Source organism: Pangasianodon hypophthalmus, chromosome 20 (genome assembly GCF_027358585.1).
Source record: "Pangasianodon hypophthalmus isolate fPanHyp1 chromosome 20, fPanHyp1.pri, whole genome shotgun sequence".
Classification (NCBI taxonomy): domain Eukaryota; kingdom Metazoa; phylum Chordata; class Actinopteri; order Siluriformes; family Pangasiidae; genus Pangasianodon; species Pangasianodon hypophthalmus.
The window spans coordinates 12,421,015-12,439,925 of NC_069729.1; the positions used below are offsets into that span (position 1 = coordinate 12,421,015).

The 18,911-nt window shown below is 37.4% G+C and overlaps 1 protein-coding gene and 1 long non-coding RNA gene across 4 annotated transcripts in view; one reads left to right on the forward strand and one right to left on the reverse strand.

The window, feature by feature from the left end:
• Positions 1 to 4,738, reverse strand: part of LOC113538052 (uncharacterized) — a 6,026-nt gene extending 1,288 nt beyond the window's left edge. The window contains exon 1 of the long non-coding RNA XR_003403811.3: positions 4,548 to 4,738. This is a non-coding gene — a long non-coding RNA (uncharacterized LOC113538052). The remainder of the gene's footprint in view (positions 1 to 4,547) is intronic.
• suox (sulfite oxidase) overlaps positions 1 to 15,230 on the forward strand; it is a 19,649-nt gene extending 4,419 nt beyond the window's left edge. For 2 of the 3 annotated variants that reach the window (XM_026932874.3, XM_026932875.3), the window contains 3 exons: positions 8,607 to 8,677; positions 9,002 to 9,182; positions 13,081 to 15,230. In XM_026932874.3, the coding sequence (XP_026788675.3) occupies positions 8,619 to 8,677; positions 9,002 to 9,182; positions 13,081 to 14,544 (1,704 nt within the window). In that variant the 5' untranslated portion in view covers positions 8,607 to 8,618 and the 3' untranslated portion in view covers positions 14,545 to 15,230. Of the gene's footprint in view, positions 1 to 8,437; positions 8,495 to 8,606; positions 8,678 to 9,001; positions 9,183 to 13,080 lie in introns of those variants that run through there. The other variant, XM_053227157.1, reaches the window with a different exon arrangement.
• Positions 15,231 to 18,911: the final 3,681 nt, after the last annotated feature.

Genomic DNA, 18,911 nt, shown 5'->3' on the forward strand with positions numbered 1-18,911 from the left:
TTTGCATTTTTGGAAGGCGTTGCCCATGTCAGTGCTGGAGAGGTAAAATTGTAACTAAGTTTTCCTTTTCGCTAAAGTGTTAAGGGCAGAGGGCTTTGCAGTTTCTCAGTAACAAGCTGCCTTTTTTGTTTTGTTTTATTACTTTAAAAGGGGGACTAAGAAAGAGATGCTGGTAAGGTAATGAGTCTGGGTCTTGCATATCAGGAACAGTGGAAGTTAAAGCAAGATCTGGAAGACCAAGAAAAATATCAGACAGAACAGCTCGCAGGATTGTGAGAAAAGCAAGTCAGAACCCACATTTGACTGCACGATCCCTCCAGAAAGATCTGGCAGACACTGGAGTTGTGGTACACTATTTCACTATAAAGAGATACTTGTACAAATATGGTTTTCATGGAAGAGTCATCAGAAGAAAACCTCTTCTACGTCCTCACCACAAAAATCAGCATTTGAAGTTTGCAAATGAACGTATAGACAAGCCTGATGCATTTTGGAAACAAGTTCTGTGGACCAATGACGTTAAAATAGAACTTTTTGGCCGGAATGAGCAAAGGTACGTTCGGAGAAGAAAGGGCACAGAATTTAATGAAAAGAACCTCTGTCCAACTGTTAAGCATGGGGGTGGATCAATCATGCTTTGGGGTTGTATTGCAGCCAGTGGCACAGGGAACATTTCACGAGTAGAAGGAAAAATGGATTCAATAAAATTTCAGCAAATTTTGGACGGTAACTTGATGCCATCTGTGAAAAAGCTGAAGTTAAAGAGAGAATGGCTTCTACAAATGGATAATGATCCTAAACACACCTCAAAATCCACGGTGGATTACATCAAGAGGCGTAAACTGAAGGTTTTGCCATGGCCTTCACAATCTCCTGACCTCAACATAATTGAAAATCTATGGATTGACCTTAAAAGAGCAGTGCGTGACAGACAGCCCAGAAATCTCAAAGAACTGGAAGACTTTTGTAAGGAAGAATGGGCAAAGATACCTCAAACAAGAATTGAAAGACTCTTGGCTGGCTACAAAAAGCGTTTACAAGCTGTGATACTTGCCAAAGGGGGCAGTACAAGATATTAACTCTGCAGGGTGCCCAAACTTTTGCATTTTTTTGTTTTCTGTTATTTTGAAAGTGTAAATGATGGAAATAAAATCTAACTTTTTTTGACATATTATAAGAATGTCTAATCTGTAATTTGATGCCTTTTGGAGATTTTTCCATCTTTCCTTGGCTTCTTTATGCACATTAATACAAATTTTTACCTGGGGTGCCCAAACTTTTGATCCCCACTGTGTGTATATATATATATGTGTGTGTATATATATATATATATATATATATATATATATATATATATATATATATATATATATATGTGTATATATATGTATATATATATATATATATATTTATTTATTTATTTTCTTTCAATAACTCAAATATTTAAACAGCCCTGTACCCATATATTTTAATATTAATTTAAATTATTTAAAAAACATTTTTTTTCGCCAAGTCAACCAATTCTGGATATAATACTTTGACGTTGTTTATAGTACATTCAAATGATTTAAAAATGAGTTTGCACTTTTTTTTTTTTTTTTTTTGTAATACCTGTAAGTAACATGCTCATTGTTATGTTTTAGGAGCAGTCTGTCAGTTTGTCATGAAATTTACAGTTTCTCTTTAAAACCCATAAAATGTATGGAAAATGTATTTTACTTCAGTAAAATGTATGCTGAAGTAGTTTACTTGTGATTTTGAATCTTGAATTTTCATTTTGAATTTAACGAAATTCTGGAAGCTTTAAGTCCATTTAGCCTCAAATTTTTGTAATATACACTATATTACCAAAAGTATTCGGTCACCCATCCAAATGATCAGAATCAGGTGTCCTAATCACTTGGCCACAGGTGTATAAAATCAAGCACTTAGGCATGCAGACTGTTTTTACAAACATTTGTGAAAGAATGGGCGGCTCTCAGGAGCTCAGTGAATTCCAGCGTGGAACCGTCATAGGATGCCACCTGTGCAACAAATCCAGTCGTGAAATTTCCTCGCTCCTAAATATTCCACAGCCAACTGTCAGCTTTATCATAACAAAATGGAAGAGTTTGGGAACAACAGCAACTCAGCCACGAAGTGGTAGGCCACGTAAACTGACGGAGAGGGGTCAGCGGATGCTGAAGCGCATAGTGCAAAGAGGTCGTCGACTTTCTTCAGTCAATTGCTACAGAGCTCCAAACTTCATGTGACCTTCAGATTAGCCCAAGTACAGTACGCAGAGAGCTTCATGGAATGGGTTTCCATGGCCGAGCAGCTGCATCCAAGCCACACATCACCAAGTGCAATGCAAAGCGTCGGATGCAGTGGTGTAAAGCACACCGCCACTGGACTCTAGAGCAGTGGAGACGCGTTCTCTGGAGTGATGAATCACGCTTTTCCATCTGGCAATCTGATGGACGAGTCTGGGTTTGGAGGTTGCCAGGAGAACGGTACATTTCGGACTGCATTGTGCCGAGTGTGAAATTTGGTGGAGGAGGAATTATGGTGTGGGGTTGTTTTTCAGGAGTTGGGCTTGGCCCCTTAGTTCCAGTGAAAGGAACTTTGAATGCTTCAGGATACCAAAACATTTTGGACAATTCCATGCTCCCAACCTTGTGGGAACAGTTTGGAGTGGGCCCCTTCCTCTTCCAACATGACTGTGCACCAGTGCACAAAGCAAGGTCCATAAAGACATGGATGACAGAGTCTGGTGTGCTGTACAGAGCTGTACAGAGTGATGAACTTGACTGGCCTGCACAGAGTCCTGACCTGAACCCGATAGAACACCTTTGGGATGAATTGTGTGTGTGACCTCACCAATGCGCTTTTGGAAGAATGGTCAAAAATTCCTATAAACACACTCCTCAACCTTGTGGACAGCCTTCCCAGAAGAGTTGAAGCTGTAATAGCTGCAAAAGGTGGACCAACATCATATTTGAACCCTATGGGTTAGGAATGGGATGGCACTTAAGTTCATATGTGAGTCAAGGCAGGTGACCGAATACTTTTGGTAATATAGTGTATATATATATGTATGTATATATATGTATATATATATATATATGTATACACACATTGTATACATACACACATATATACATATGTACAGTACTGTGTAAAAGTCTTATGCACTTATATTTTTTTTTAGTAAAAACTTTGTTGTAGATTTTTATTTTATGGCTTCTACATTATTGATTCAGTACAAAACCATTTTAGATTTCCAAACATTAGTTCTCCAGCACAGAATTAAATGTTACAGAAAAATGTTTGTATGTCAGTAAAGAAAGCAGCAAGACCGCTTTTCAGACAAAAGAACAGAATGAAGGCTGCTGGGTTTTGCGGTTAGTGTGAGTCAAAGTCTCCAGAAGAACTGTGGCTGCTTCTGCAAGATGCTCAGTAACACTTACAGCTCATTTCCTTATAAAACTGCACACACTGCACCTGAGACTACCATTTTTTTTTTAAAGTGAAGGATCTTGACACCAAATATTGACTTTGTTTAATTTATTACTGTTTACTGCTTTTTATATTATGTTTTTTTTTAATGTAGAAACATTTAACTTCATTATTTTTGAAGGCATCTTTGCTCTACAGCATTTCTTTGCAAAGACTTTTGCACAGTACTGTATGTGTGTGTGTGTGTGTGTGTATATATATATATATATATATATATATATACATATATATATATATACATATATATATATATATATATATATATATATATATATATATATATATATATATATATATATATATATATATATATACACACACACATACAAGGGATAATCCATGGCTTACACCATGCTCACTTGCCAGCATTGACAAGTTAAAGCTGTCATTGATGTTTGCAGCACAAAATTTGACTGAAAAGATAAAAATAACGGTTAATTTTCATTATTTTAATTTTTGTTTTATTAGTTATTTTATATACGGGTTGTTAGATCTAGAATTCTGCCCGCTCTAAATCATACACTGAGATAAAGTAGTGCAATAAGATTACATTTATATGAATGAATTATAGTAAATAGTTATTAGAGAAAGAGAGGGAGTGAGAGAGAGAGAGAGAGATTGTGCGTGGGTGAATTACCTGTGTCTGTGCCGCGTCCCTACTAATAATGAAGCTGTGAGTTTAACTGTATGTTACTATGATGACAGTTGTTTATAGGCAGCGCGATAGATAATTTATTTATTAATTTATTACCTGAACTTTATAACATAAAAACATAAATCCATCTCTGACAATGTTTAACAATGGTCACACCACATGATGTTTTAGTAATTATTTAAAATTTACAGTTAAGAGAATTGGCCACTTAGCAAAACATGTTTTCTTACCACACTAGGCCATTATGAAATTAATTATCGAATTATGCAGCTTTTAATAAAACACAGTGTTCAGGGGCTTTTTGAGGTCATACCACATGAAGGTCAGTTTTGTCAGCCACACACCAGCAGCATAAAATAGGATTATTTTCCAACATTTAAAGAGTGGTACTGACCTGTTATGTCTTCAGATGCTCGTCACAAACTGCTGTATGATGCAACAACTGGCCTTCGAAAACCTTTTCAAAATAAAAGTCTTAAAATGGCTTTTTCTTTTCGGTTACATCATACGATTTTTTATAAAACAATTATTAAACTTATACGTTTAAAACCATTTCGAGTAATGGGTAGACGGCTGCACCACATGATATTTCTACAGTTTAAATGTAAAAAAAATTATGTTAGACTAAAAAGCAAAAAAAAAGTTTAAAGTTGTTCCATATATTTTAGAGGTACTATATATACATGGTACTTTTACAAAATAAGAAGACGTCACGTCATTGACCCATCTCCATAGTTGCTATAACATAAGTGATAACAGGAGCTAACTTGTTTTGCAGACAATCCACAACATTAAGCAGATCAAAAAGATAACATCTCATTCTTTAATAAACAAAAAAATTTAACCATTTAACCATTAATAAATTGCGGAAGAATGAAACACTGCCAAGATATCCTGTTATTGGAAAATAATCACATTTGGGGTGGTAACAGTATCACTCCACCCATCATTTTGGATGTCATCGTGGATATTTTCCTATAACAGCAACTATTGTCGTGTTTTATTCCTTACATAAATTACAAGTTCAATTCAATTCATTTCAGTTTATTTGTATAGTACTTTTAACAATGGACATTGTCACAAAGCAGCTTTACAGAAATATATAAATTCCGGATATAAATTTCAAATTTATAAATTTATCCCTTAAGAGCAATCCAGAGGCGATGGTGGCAAGGAAAAACTCCCTGAGACTACATGAGGACAAAACCTTCAGAGGCTCAAAAGGAACCCATCCTCATCTGGGTGACAACAGATAGTGTGATTGTAAATAATTTCCCTTCTATATTTGTGTACATTTTTGTAATTTTATAACCAGAAACTTATGAGCAACTGATGAATATAAGCATCAGAATCATTTCTGAATTCACTATAGTTTTATTTACACTGTCCAGTGATTCAGTCTGGAGTGCAAAACTGCGATTGCAGTCCTAAGCCGTATTTATGGTTTCTATGTGGTACCATCCACATTAATTTCATCAATCTTTAGGCTGTCCAAATGGGGCTGTCCTCAGCAGTAGTGAATGGTTTTCAGGTGCTGAGAACTCCAACCAGAAGTAGGGCATCAGGATGGATCAAGCAGGTCCGGAGAGCAGAAGGAGTCAGGACCACTGGTATCTCAGGAATAGCATGTGTAGCTGTACAGGCAGAGAGAGAGAGAAACACAGATTATTTAGGTATGCTCATTGTCATGTAATGGTTAAAGAAAATGTACATTGTGTGCAAGTGTAAACAGGGACTCCGGCAAGACTAGCTATGACAGCATAACTAAAAGGGAGAGCCAGAAAGTAACACAGACATGAGGGTGCCCTGGGACATAAAGCGACCAGCCACTCCACCATCAAAAAACCTGAGTGAACGTGTGAGAGTGGGGGTGACATCCAAACATCCCAGTTCAGCAAAACACTCTATGCCTTTGAACCCTCCTGATCTGCTCCTTCACCTAAGAAAATAATAAAAGGCTTGACTAAACAAATATGTTTTCAGCCTAGACTTAAACACTGAGACTGTGGTCTGAGTCCCAAACACTACTTGAAAGGCTGTTCCATAACTGTGGGGCTTTGTAAGAGAAAGTTCTGCCCCCTGCTGTAGCCTTCATTATTTGAGGTACCAACAAAGAGCCTGCACCTTTTGATCGAAAGTAGGCGTGGTAGATCATAAAAGACCAGAAGTTTGCTCAGGTATTGCGGCGCGAGACCATTCAGTGATTTATAGGTCAATAGTAGTATTTTATAATCAATGCGAAATTTGATTGGGAGCCAATGCAGTGTGGATAAGATGTGGATAAGATAAGGATCTAGACTAACTGGAGCTTGTTTATACACATACTGGAACATCCAGACAGTAAGGCATTACAATAAACCAACCTAGAGGGAATAAAAGCACGAACTAGTTTTTCTGTATCATGTAGTGACATTATATTTCTTATCTTGGCAACATTTCTGAGATGACAGAAGGCTATTCTAGTAATAATATCTACATGACCTTCAAATGAAAGACTGGAGGCAATAATTGCACTGAGGTCTTTTACTGCTTCTAGTGATGAAACAGAAAAGCTATCCAGAGTTATTATGTAATTAGAAAGCTTACTTCTGTCTGCATGTGGTCCTAGTACATGTACTTCTGTCTTGTCAGAATGAAGTGGAAGGAAGTTGGTAAGCATCTAGTGTCTAATGTCCTTTACACATTCCTCAACTTTATTAAGCTGGTGTCTCTCATCTGGCTTTGCTAAAACATACAACTGTACAAATAATTTATGAATAATTTTACCCAGAGGTAGCAGATATGAAGACAGAACCTTGTGGAACACCAGAATTTACCTTAGTATGCATAGAGAAGTCACCATTTATATCTACAAACTGATAACAGTCAGTCAAATAAGACTGAGGAGAGGGCCATTCCCTTAACTCCAGCAACATTTTCTCATCTGTCAACGAGAATAATATGACAGTGGTGTCAAAAGCTGCACTAAGGTTAAGCAACACAAGCAAGGAGACACAATCCTGATCAGAGGCCAGTAGTAGGTCATTTACCACTTTAACCAGCACTGTTTTTTGTGCTATGATGAGGCCTAAATCCTGACTGATAGTTTTCATGAATGTTATTCCTGTGTAGATATGAGCATAACTGCTGTGCTACAACCTTTTCAAGGATCTTGGAGATAAAGGGGAGGTTTGATATTGGTCTATTGTTGGACAGCTGACAGGGGTCGAGGTCAGTTTTTTAATCAGGGGTTTGATAACTGCAAGTTTAAGAGATTTAAGTAATAGCCAGTGCAAAGGGAAGAATTGATTATTTTTAGAAGAAGATTCGATTGCTTCTGGTATTATCTGTTTGAAGAAACATGTAGGTAAGGGATTTACTACACAAGTTGATTTTGATGAGGAAATTAGTGAAATTAGGTCAGTCTCATGAAGGGAAGTAAAACATTCTAATCAATGATCTGATATAATTATATTGATATTTACAGGGTTAGTTAGCTAATTGTCTGACTTCAGATTTATAGCCTGGATTATTTGCCTGATATTTTCAATTTTGTAACTGAAACAAATGCATGAAGTCATCACTACTACATATTGATGGTGTGCATGCGTCTGTGGTGGTCACACAGTATCTTATTGTGAAGCCTGCCTTACGTAACTGAAGACTTTAAAGTATGAGGTTTTTGATATTTAATGTGTGATATATACATATTTTTTTCTAGCTATGTTAGTAAGCTATGTTACTGTTGTAACAAAAGAAGAAAATATTGGGCACAAAACTGTGTAAAGTAGACTCTAGATTTAATGCAGTGTTAGTGATATTATTTTGAAGTGCTTTTCTAGTATTGCAGAGTTTTCCTGGTATTCACAGATTTTTCTGTATAATCTGACTTTCTGAAAAACAGACTCGTGGCCATGAGGAAATAGTTAAAAATCAACAGGGTTAAAGTTAAGCCATGGTTTACTAGTGCATGAAAACACAGGATTCAATAAAAAAAGCAAGAAGAGGAATGGAAGCTCTTAAATTCCTTAGAAAGATTTTTTGTGAACCAAAATAATAGCTGATCATCATATGCTAGTACTTTTTCCTCTGACAAATTGTGCATAGAAACTGAAGGGCCACAGTTAGTATCTGTATAAATGCAAAGTAACTTGTAAATCTTTAGTGTCACCATACCTCTGATACTGACAGAGATGGAGATATCTCATATCTCCTAGCTGCGTGTCTTTTAACCAAGTTGCGAAAGAGCGTTTTGATTTGTCTGCAGGAGAATTGTGCGTGCCAATTAATGATGTGTGTATTTTCCCCTGCATCTGCTGCCATCAAATGTGCACACTATAACTATGTTAAATGGGTGAACTTGTAAGTCATTTTTCTCTTACAAGTCATGCAATGTGGTGTTTAAATACAGAAATAATTTGTTTAAAAATCTGATGACTAGGGACATTTTTACATTTTTTCTCTTTTTTTCCAGCTCACCAGTGCAATGCAGCACCTCAGACACTGCAAAAGTTTTGCCCATGTTTCATTTCTCATTGTGCCAAGGTATGCCTAAGGCTATAAACTGTCATTAAAACAACCCAGTCTCTGGTTATTGCATGATTGTACAGGAAATCACATGGTTTATTTTTCATTAATATGGCTTAGTTACTCAGTTACCTGGGTTTATGACTGCTTAGCATTCCAGACTTTACTGATTTATTTCTTGGTATTCTACAAGTTTGTACAATAAAAATGACAATATTCTTGTTCTAAATATTCTAAATATTAAAATGAGAATATTCTATTCTAAAATGACAATGTTCTAAAGCCTTCCATGAACACTCTTTGTTTTACTGAAAGGGCACATACTTCCTTGTATTTCTGCAGGCAGCTGAAGAGCCCCATCCCTGCAGTATCTGTGTGGTCAGGATTTCGTGCTCTGCATTCGAGGAGCAGTAGCCAAGATCAGCACTATTCCAGATTCAGAGGATCAAGGTTCAGATACGCATTAACTGGCCTGGTAGCTGGAACTGGAGCTGTACTGGCTTATGGACTCCATCACAATAAGGTAAAGCAGACCTAAAAGCAGAATTGACTGCTATATTGAAATACATCCATGGATGCTCAGAGGTAGTAAAATTGCCATGTAGTACACAACGTTTTCCAAAGAAACAGGATGCTTCTGACAAAAGGAAAATACTCCTGAAACCATATGTGTGGCTATGAATCTTCTAAGAAAGTCATAGATGATGACGTGGCCCATGTTAGCACTATTGAGAGACTGGATGCACTGTCTAAGACATAGAGAATTACTTTAGTGCTCAGTTATCTTTCCAGTTATCTGTCTTTCTTTCTTAATAAAACATTGGCTCACGTAAGTCCACCAGGACAATTGTGAGACTTCTTCCCTATTTTAAGGAACCAATTGAGACAAAATTGTCTTGCTTATCAGGAGTGAATTATGTCTGATAGAATATATGGCACTCTTGCATGCAGCCATTGAAGATGTTCAACTTACAAGCTTATAAGCCAATAAAATCACAGACAGTAAAGGGTATCTCATAATTCCCTCCCTGGAATACACGCTGACTTCCTTTACATTCTGGTCAGGGCCATGCCCTGGATGGTATGCCAGTGTATCGCAGGGCAGCAGGCACACACTCATTCACACCTAGGCACAATTTATAATAGCCAATTGCATTAGTTACCACTTTTTAGCCTGGTTATTTAGGTTTCCAGGCAACCAAAACATGGCAGAGAGCAAGCCCATTGGTGCATCCACAGACCCAGTGGACTAGTTAATGAATGTATCATTTGTCCACCCTTGCTTCTTTTGTCTGAGCTGTAATGCTTCTGAAAATATAAGATAAAATAAGAAGGCCCTAGGAGGAACTGTGAAACATGTGAGAAAGGAAGTGGAACTTCTCCCTTCTCATTGGAGATGTTTTTTCTCAACCAAAACTACTTGTAGCTAAGGCAGAATCCAGTCTAGGAAACTAGAAAGAACTGAGTAGTCCTGGGATTCAGGACCATAACCACTAAACCATGATATTTTATAGCATCAAGCAGGTTAGCTGGACTGAATTTTTTGCACTCAACGACTGAACCCTAAGTAGTTGTTTTTATTCAAAAATGGCTGTTATTTGGCTGCCTGTACTGCTGGTTCTCATTCCAGTGTTATTATTTAACCTAAAGGCAAATACTTGTACATTTTTTGGAATGTGTAAGCGTTTGACGTGGATACGTCCACCTAGATAATTGAGCCTGAATTATGGAGGGGTGTGGAGGCTGAAAGAAAACACTGGAACAAAATTAATGGAGGAACAAGAGTCGTACACTTCTCAAAACATTGCTTTATAAAGTCAAACTGCACATAAACATTTCAGAGACTCATTCACAACACATGCTGTGATATGACAATAATTAAACACAACATGAAATTGAAACTTTTGGTTTTACCTGGCAATATTATAGGGCTGGGTGGAAAAAAAATCTCGCTTTTTTCATCTTTAAGTGTTTTATTATTAGAATAGACTTTAAAAAAAATGTGGATGTGCAAAAATAGTAACAGCACTATCTATAGCAAACAGTGCAAACAATGGTTACTTTAAATAAAGAATATTTTAAAAAGGATATCTAAAAAAAAAAAAAACATTGTTTGCACTATTTGCTAAATGGCACTTTTACTATTTTTGCACAACTTAGTGAACCCTTCTTTCTCGACAGAGTAAATGGGGACCATGTCTTTCGTGACATGAAATGCCACCGCAACTGAGAAGTCAACTTGGGGTATTCTTCTCAAGTCCAAGTTCCTTCCCCATTTACAGAGGTACATCAAATCAGCATGGCTGCACAGCATCAGAAATAAACAGTTATATTGTATATAACAAGTATTAGCTGTAGATTAATCAACATAAAGACATATTCGTTTGTTAAATCTAAAACACTGACCAAACAGTTCCCTGTTTGAGAAAGAAAATATATATTACTCATCCAAGTTAGCTGCCTAGCTTGTGGCTAAAAAAAAATACGAACATGGGGGCATCCATTTTCCCACTTAATCTGTCGAACGTGCCAAGGTCAAAAATTACGACAACAGTTCCGACTGGCGAATTACCGCATAGGATGTACTGCAGCATTATATTTTATATAAACTTTTCAAACCTGCACCAATTCCATATGTCTGAAGTGATATTTGAACCTTTCTTTGCTACGAGCTCAGTCCTCGGCGAAGTGCTGCGTGCATCTTGGCCTTTTTTTTTTTTTTTTTTTTTTTTGGAAATCTATGCGTTTGGGAGTAGCGCAGGGTGTAGGAGGCGTTTATCAGGTTAAGAAGGCTGTGTTTTCCTTCGTATTAAACTTTTATGGATGTTTTAATTAAAAATTAAATAGGCATATATGTATATATAAACATGTACAATCTCGATTAGAACATTTTGAAAATCATGTTAAAATTCAAATTAACCATGAAAATCACCCAGCACTACTATATTGTGTATAATTTATTACTATCAATTACTAAAAACAATCTTTCTTTGTAATCCGTCAGTCTTTTGACCACATCACCTAGCATGTGGGGCCGGCAGAATATACTGTTAATCAGTAACATCATGGCTTGGTAATATTGTTATTTGTTGTCACTAGGGCAGCTTACTGTTTTTATGCCTCCACCACTAGGTGGTGGAGGCATTATGTTTTCTACATAACTGTCTGTAAACAGCATATAAAATGATTTTGGAATTTATCCAATCAGGGTCAAAGTCACAGCAGTGTCAGATGTCTAAAATAGGTTTTGTTCAATAGCTTCCTTCCTGTCTGAAGCATAGTCTAATGGTATTTGCTGCACACAAATAAGTAACTAGAAGGACTAGACTTGGCAGGAAATGCATCTGTTCACACTGTGTCCTTTTTATCGCTTTGCCTTGATAAGAGCATCTGTAACTGTAAATCGAAATCCTGTTCAGAATAGATACCAGTACTTGAATTGCTCCTGATAGCAAGTTGCAAGACCTTGCATTTTGTAGAGTGCTTTCTCAGATTGTATTTAAGTTTGGTATGCACTTAAAATTGCCAAAGGGTGATATCATTTACAAACAAGAAGATGGTATTTAGGCTAAGCATGTAAAGCCTTTGTCTGTGGTAATACGCTCATGTTTTCTGACTTTATTGAGACTTTGCAAAAATTTGACAAAAATACTTGAATATTGTACTGTAATAAAAGTGCAAAAAAGGGTAATGAAATATAAAGAAGCATGAGGACCTGATGATATCTGTTTATAAATTGGCTTTTAAATTATTAAAGGGTAAAACTTAAATCTCAGACAGTTGTGACATTTTGTCAGAAAGGAGTCTCACTGTCATCAAATCATTTCTCATTCTCATTCAATTCTCTTGTTATAATGTCCTTTATAAGCAAATGAGAGGAAGATATCAAGAGTATAGGAGGCTAAAATGCTAAATTCATATATATTGTATGTCTGCATGTTAACCAAGCACTGAAACTTTGCATTTAATGAGGCACAAGCTGAAAAAAACCCTCCTGTTTGATATACTGCTATACTAGGGGGAAAAATGCATTGAGCCACGTGTCCTTCTGTCAAAGAAGAACCTTGCTGTTGCCAAGTGTTCTGTCATGGTGTGTCATTATGCTACTGCCTTCAAATTAGGAAAGAGATGAAAGAAATGAGAGGGAGACACACAGAAAGTCCAACTTTCCTCCCATACTCAAGAACATCTTTGGCTACATGTTGCTATTCAACATTAGTGGGTCACGGAGTGAGAAGCTTCATAAGACTTTGTAGAATATAATTACTAAAAACCTAGTGTGCTGTACAATACTATATGGCAATAAACTCATTGCTAATGAAAAATGCAAACTACTGAGCCATATGTACTTTCTGTCAAAGCAGTGCACAATGTCATCAAATCACTTCTCATTTTGTCTTTGTTCTCAATTCATTCTCTAGGCCGAGCAAGCTGCAATTCCAGTGACTCAGACGAACTCCCTACCAGTTTACAGCCAGGAAGAAGTTACAAAACATTGCGCCGTTGAAAAGGGTATATGGGTCACTTACAAAGGAAGCGTCTATGATGTTACTGACTTTGTGGCCATCCATCCTGGTGGTGACAAAATCCTTCTAGCCGCGGGTAAGGCTCTAGAACCCTTTTGGGCACTTTATGCCGTTCATGAACAAGAGCATGTTCTGGAAATTCTGTCTAAGTATAAAGTTGGCATTCTTCGAGCAGAAGTCGGCAAGAAGGAGGACATTAAATCTGCAGATCCTTATTCTACTGACCCTGCTCGTCATCCTGCTCTCAGAGTGAACAGTTTAAAACCCTTTAATGCTGAATCACCGCCTGCCATTCTTACTGATAGTTATATCACCCCTTCTGCCATCTTTTTCAAGCGAAACCACCTTCCTGTTCCCCGTGTGGATCCTAAAACATACAGGCTGAAAATTGAGGGTCTTCCTGGAGGTACTGTGTCTCTGAGTTTGGACGATCTTAAGTCTCATTTTCCTAAACATACAGTAATGGCAACCCTCCAGTGTGCTGGGAACCGTCGTTCTGAGATGGACAAAGTGAAGCAGGTCAAAGGTCTAAACTGGGGAATTGCGGCAATCAGTAATGGTACATGGTCCGGTGCTTATCTGAGAGATGTCCTGTACCATTACGGCTTTGGTCCAGAGGTGGCAGCTAAAGCACGGCATGTACAGTTTGAAGGTTTAGACATGGATGTGACGGGTACAGCATATGGAGCGTCAATCCCATTAAGCAAGGCCATGAGTGAAGAGGGAGATGTCCTGTTAGCATACGAAATGAATGGAGAGGATCTCCCGGCAGATCATGGCTTCCCGGTCCGTGTCATTGTTCCTGGAGTTGTTGGAGCCCGAAATGTCAAATGGCTCGGCAAGATAGTCATCAGCGAAGAGGAAAGCCAGAGTCACTGGCAGCAGAATGACTACAAAGGCTTTTCACCAGGCACTGATTGGGACACAGTGGACTTTAAATCAGCTCCTGCCATCCAGGAGCTTCCTGTTCAGTCAGCCATCACAAATCTGGCAGATGGTTCCTCAGTAGAACGAGACATGGAGGAAGTGACTGTTAAAGGTTATGCCTGGAGCGGTGGAGGAAGGGAGGTGATGAGGGTCGACGTCTCGTTGGATGGAGGGAAGACATGGCACGTGGCCAAACTTCAGAATAGCGAGGAAGGAGAAACTTCTGCACCTTCTCCTCCATTTGGTCGAGCTTGGGCCTGGAAACTTTGGGAAATAACAGTTCCATTACCAGATGGAGCTGAGGAGCTGGAGGTTGTTTGCAAAGCAGTCGACAGTAGTTACAATACCCAACCAGACTCTGTGCCGCCTATTTGGAACTTGAGAGGGGTTCTTTGCAATGCTTGGCATCGAGTCAGGGTGAAAGTAATATGAGGGTTTGGATGAAAACCAGAAGAAGTTTTACTCAGGAAAACAAATTTGTTATACTTTATATGCCTCCAAGTGTTTAGGTGTTGACAGCTTCAAATGTTTATTTAGCCTACATTATAGCATCATACAATGAACTAGCATCATACAGTATTAGCATCATACAGTGAACTAGCATCATACAGTATTAGCATCATACAATGAACAGGCCACAAAACTGGATGAGATTTTATTTTGTTTACAACCTACATTACAATCACTATCCACAATGGGAAATCCTATTTGCTTCACTTCTTGCCTTGTTTTTCAGTTATCTTTGCCAATTATTATTATTATATTTGTCTGTACATTTGGGGCTTTTGTACAGAACTGTAGTTCCCATAGACTCTCACATAACTATACGCACAAAAATGTTCCATAATGTAATTTTCATTGTAACAGGTATTTCATTCAGTAGAAGCAGACTGGATTTGCTTAAATAATGAGTTGATACTCAACAGCTGTGGTCCTGTGCTAATGACAGGAAGGTTGTAAATTCAAGTCCCAACACTGCCAAATAGCTACTGTTGGGCTTTTAGCATCACTTCTAAATCACCTAATGTGTCTGCCAAATAAAAAATGTAACATCAAGTGAAATTGGCTATCTTTGCAGAATGGGGAAATAAATGTTGTTTGGCACATGACTAAAGTGACTGGTGTTTTAAAAGTCAATTATTTTAGGAATTGCAAAGAATATGGATCATCTCTCTTCAGACATTTTATAGATATGGGGTACTTTAGAGCATCTTCACTATAGAACATACACTATATGGCCAAAAGTGTGGACACCTGACTATCACTCCCATATGTGGGCCTTCTCCAAACTTTTGCCACAAAGTTAGAAGTACACACTTGTCTAGAATGTCTTTGTATGTTGCAGCATTACAATTTCCCTTCAGTGGAACTAAGGGGCCCAAACTTTTTCCAGCATGAAAATGCACCTGTGCACAAAGCGAGCTCCATGAAGACATGGTTTGCCAAGATCCGAGTGGAAGAACTCGAGTGGCCTGCGAAGAGCCCTGACTTCAACCCCACTGAACACCTTCGGGATGAACTGTTAATGCCGCCCCAGGCTTTCTCGTCCAACATCAGTGCCTGAGCAAACTAATGATCTTGTGGCTGAATGAGCAGATCCCCAGAGCCATGCTGCAAAATCTAGTGGAAAGCCTTCCCAGAAGAGTGGAGGTTATTATAACAGCAAAAAGGGGACTAGATCTGGAATGGTTTGTTCAACAGCCACATGGGTGTGATGGTTAGGTGTTCACAAACTTTTGGCCATAAAAACTCAAGGGAAATTTTTAAACAGTTGTGAGTTTGATTTTTGTGTCAGCTGCACTAACACTAGCTGTAACTGTTAAAATATTAGATGCTGAAAATGACTCATCGTCCTCCAAACGGGGTCTTTTTCCCTTGGTGGATGAGGTGCCAAGATGATGTCGTGTCAAGATAACATTGAGAACTGAAAAACTGATTGTTTCATTTCTAGTTAATTTCACCTACCACAGTTAGCTTTGCTAGAGCAACAACCACACTATTGCAGTGCTCCATTCACAACACATCGTTCACAATGCAGTAGGGTTAAGCTACTCATGCTTCATAGTAGGACAGTAGCACTCCAACTAGCATGTAGGTAATGTTTGTCATTTGTTTCTTTAGCTAATTTACAACTCAGTGATAGCAATGTGAATGACCGCATGTGTGCGAGTAAGTAATGATAATCTTCACTCACAATATTTTTAACCACTAACGCAAGCAAAACAATCATGCTGTACATCCCTGTTTAAAGCCATGCACCACTTCTGCCAGCTAATTTATGTTCTCATTATTAGGTGATGCATCACTATGTTGATTTAGTATATATAATATAAATTTACTATATACAATAATGTGACTAGACTTTTTAAATTAAAAAACTTACTAAATTAAACAAAGTCACTATTTTGTCACTATTTGTGACAACCTTTTGTCTCATCTGTATTTTGTGTAGTTTTATAGGAAATTGGCTGTTTAATTTTTCTAAGCATCTTGGAGAACCTGATAGGTCTTCTGGAGTCTTTGACTGTCACACTTGCTCCTGATTTTGCAGGTGATCCCTTACAGCTAGCTGTATATATATATAAATTATATATAAATTATAATTTTTTTGTCTGAAAGTAGTCTATTATGCAATATGGTACCTTGTTTACTGGCATAGAAAATTTTTCTTCTGTAACATTTAATTTTGGTTGGAAACATAATGTTTGGAAAACAAAATTTTTACTGACTCAATAATGCAGTCATAAAGTCATAAAATAAACATCTAAGCCAAAATAAGGCAAAATACTTTTTTTTAAAAAGTGTGCCGAAGACTTGCACAATACTGTATATACACATAGTCAACAGAAGTAGTATCTGTGTTTAGGAAGCAAAAGGGGGTGAGTTTGTGAGCGTTGCGTTTACATCTAGCATTACAGTAACAGCTTTTTTTTACAATCAGAACAGAGCTTACTTAACAGGATAGGTGAACTGTTTGTTTGCTATCCACAGTGGGGATATCTATTTACTTTTCTTCTGAATACTTCACCCAGTTATAAATAGCTCTTCACCTTCACACATTCGGAAAGTGCATTTTTTACAATCTAAGTAAGGCTAGTATTTCAGTCAGTGGCAATAGATCAGCAGTGTTTAAACAGAGTACAGTACGTGTGCCTATAGAAGAATGTGATTTATTTGTGACAAGCAGCATTTTATACAGCACATTTACAGTATATGAATTCTCCAATCTGACTGGTCAGAAGATCTATCCATCCATTTTTTGTACCGCTTATCCTACTTATTGTCGCGGGGTAGCCTGGAGCCTATCCCAGGGAACTCGGGGCACAAGACAGGGGACACCCTGGGGCCAACCCACTGCTGGACACAATAACACACGCATACACACTACGGAAATTTTGAAAATGCCAGTCAGTCTGCAGCACATGTCTTTGGACTGGGGGAGGAAACCGGAGTACCCGGAGGAAACCCCCAAAGCACCTGGAGAACATGCAAACTCCACGCACACAGGGCAGAAGCCGATGTGTGAAGCTAAAGTGCTAACCACTCAGCCACCATGCTTAGAAGGTGTTTATTAATTTTATATAACAGTAGTACTGGCTGTGATTTTGTATTATAGATTTATAATAATGTACTTGTTCTAATACATTATCATTTCTATAGTAACAAGGGAATTGTATGTTTAATAAATAATGATTTTAAAAATGTGTTGTTATTTAATAAAAAAAAAAATCATTGATTTGGTGAGGTTTTCTTCTTTGTTGTCAGAAGAGTTTACGCTTTCTGGTTTCTGGCTAACATGACAAGCTGCATTTTTTTTTTTTTTTTTTTGTCTCATTAACTTCAACAGTGGGAAAAAAAAAAAGAGGCTGGTGGGGGAATAACTACTTATAATGATTGTTTATAATGTAAGTGATAACAGGAACTAAATTTTCTCAAGCAAAATTAAATGTAACTATAAATGGTTAGAAAGTGTGATGTGGTGTTCATTAATAAATTAGAATTGTAATTGCAAATCACTGTGGTATTAGAGCAATAAAACCCTTTGGTTGTGCTGTTATAGGAAAATAAACCATTTCATGTCGGGCTGTGTCCCACCACCCCATCATGGGTTATTTTCCTATAACAACACGTCCCATCCAATTGTATTCTTTACATTACATCATGTATCAGACAAAGTGAAATTATGCTTTAAGCAACCATGCAGAACGTGGATCTCCGACATCTTTTTGCAAGTTTGATTTGTTTAGACAAGCTTTTAGGCCTGGTTATAAGGTCAAATCCTGAACAGAACACATTGCTTCTGTTACCCATTTGGCCCAGTAGATGTTAAGGTCATTAATCTGAATGTTGGAAAGATTGCCCAAGCATCTCCATAAAGGTTCCAGTATAAAATATTATGATTAAACATAATATTTTATACTGGAACCTTTATGGAGATGATGCTTGGGCAATCTTTCCAACAAATTAAGTATTAAAATCATGTGAATACAATACTTAATTTAGAATAACCATTAAACCACTTTATAATACTTTAATACAAAATTTGTAGATTTTGAGTAAGATTACAAAGTAATCTGTTTATTTAATACTCATTATATTTTATATTAATTTATTCATATTTAGTAGCCGCTTTATCCTGGTCAGGATTGTAGAGAAGCTGGAGCCGATCCCAGCAACACTGGGAGGCCAATCCGTCACAGGGCACCATTGACATTTAGGGGCAATTTAGCACAGCATCTGCCTACCTGCATGGTTTTTGGACAATGGGAGGAAATCAGAGAACCCAGAAAAAAAAGCAA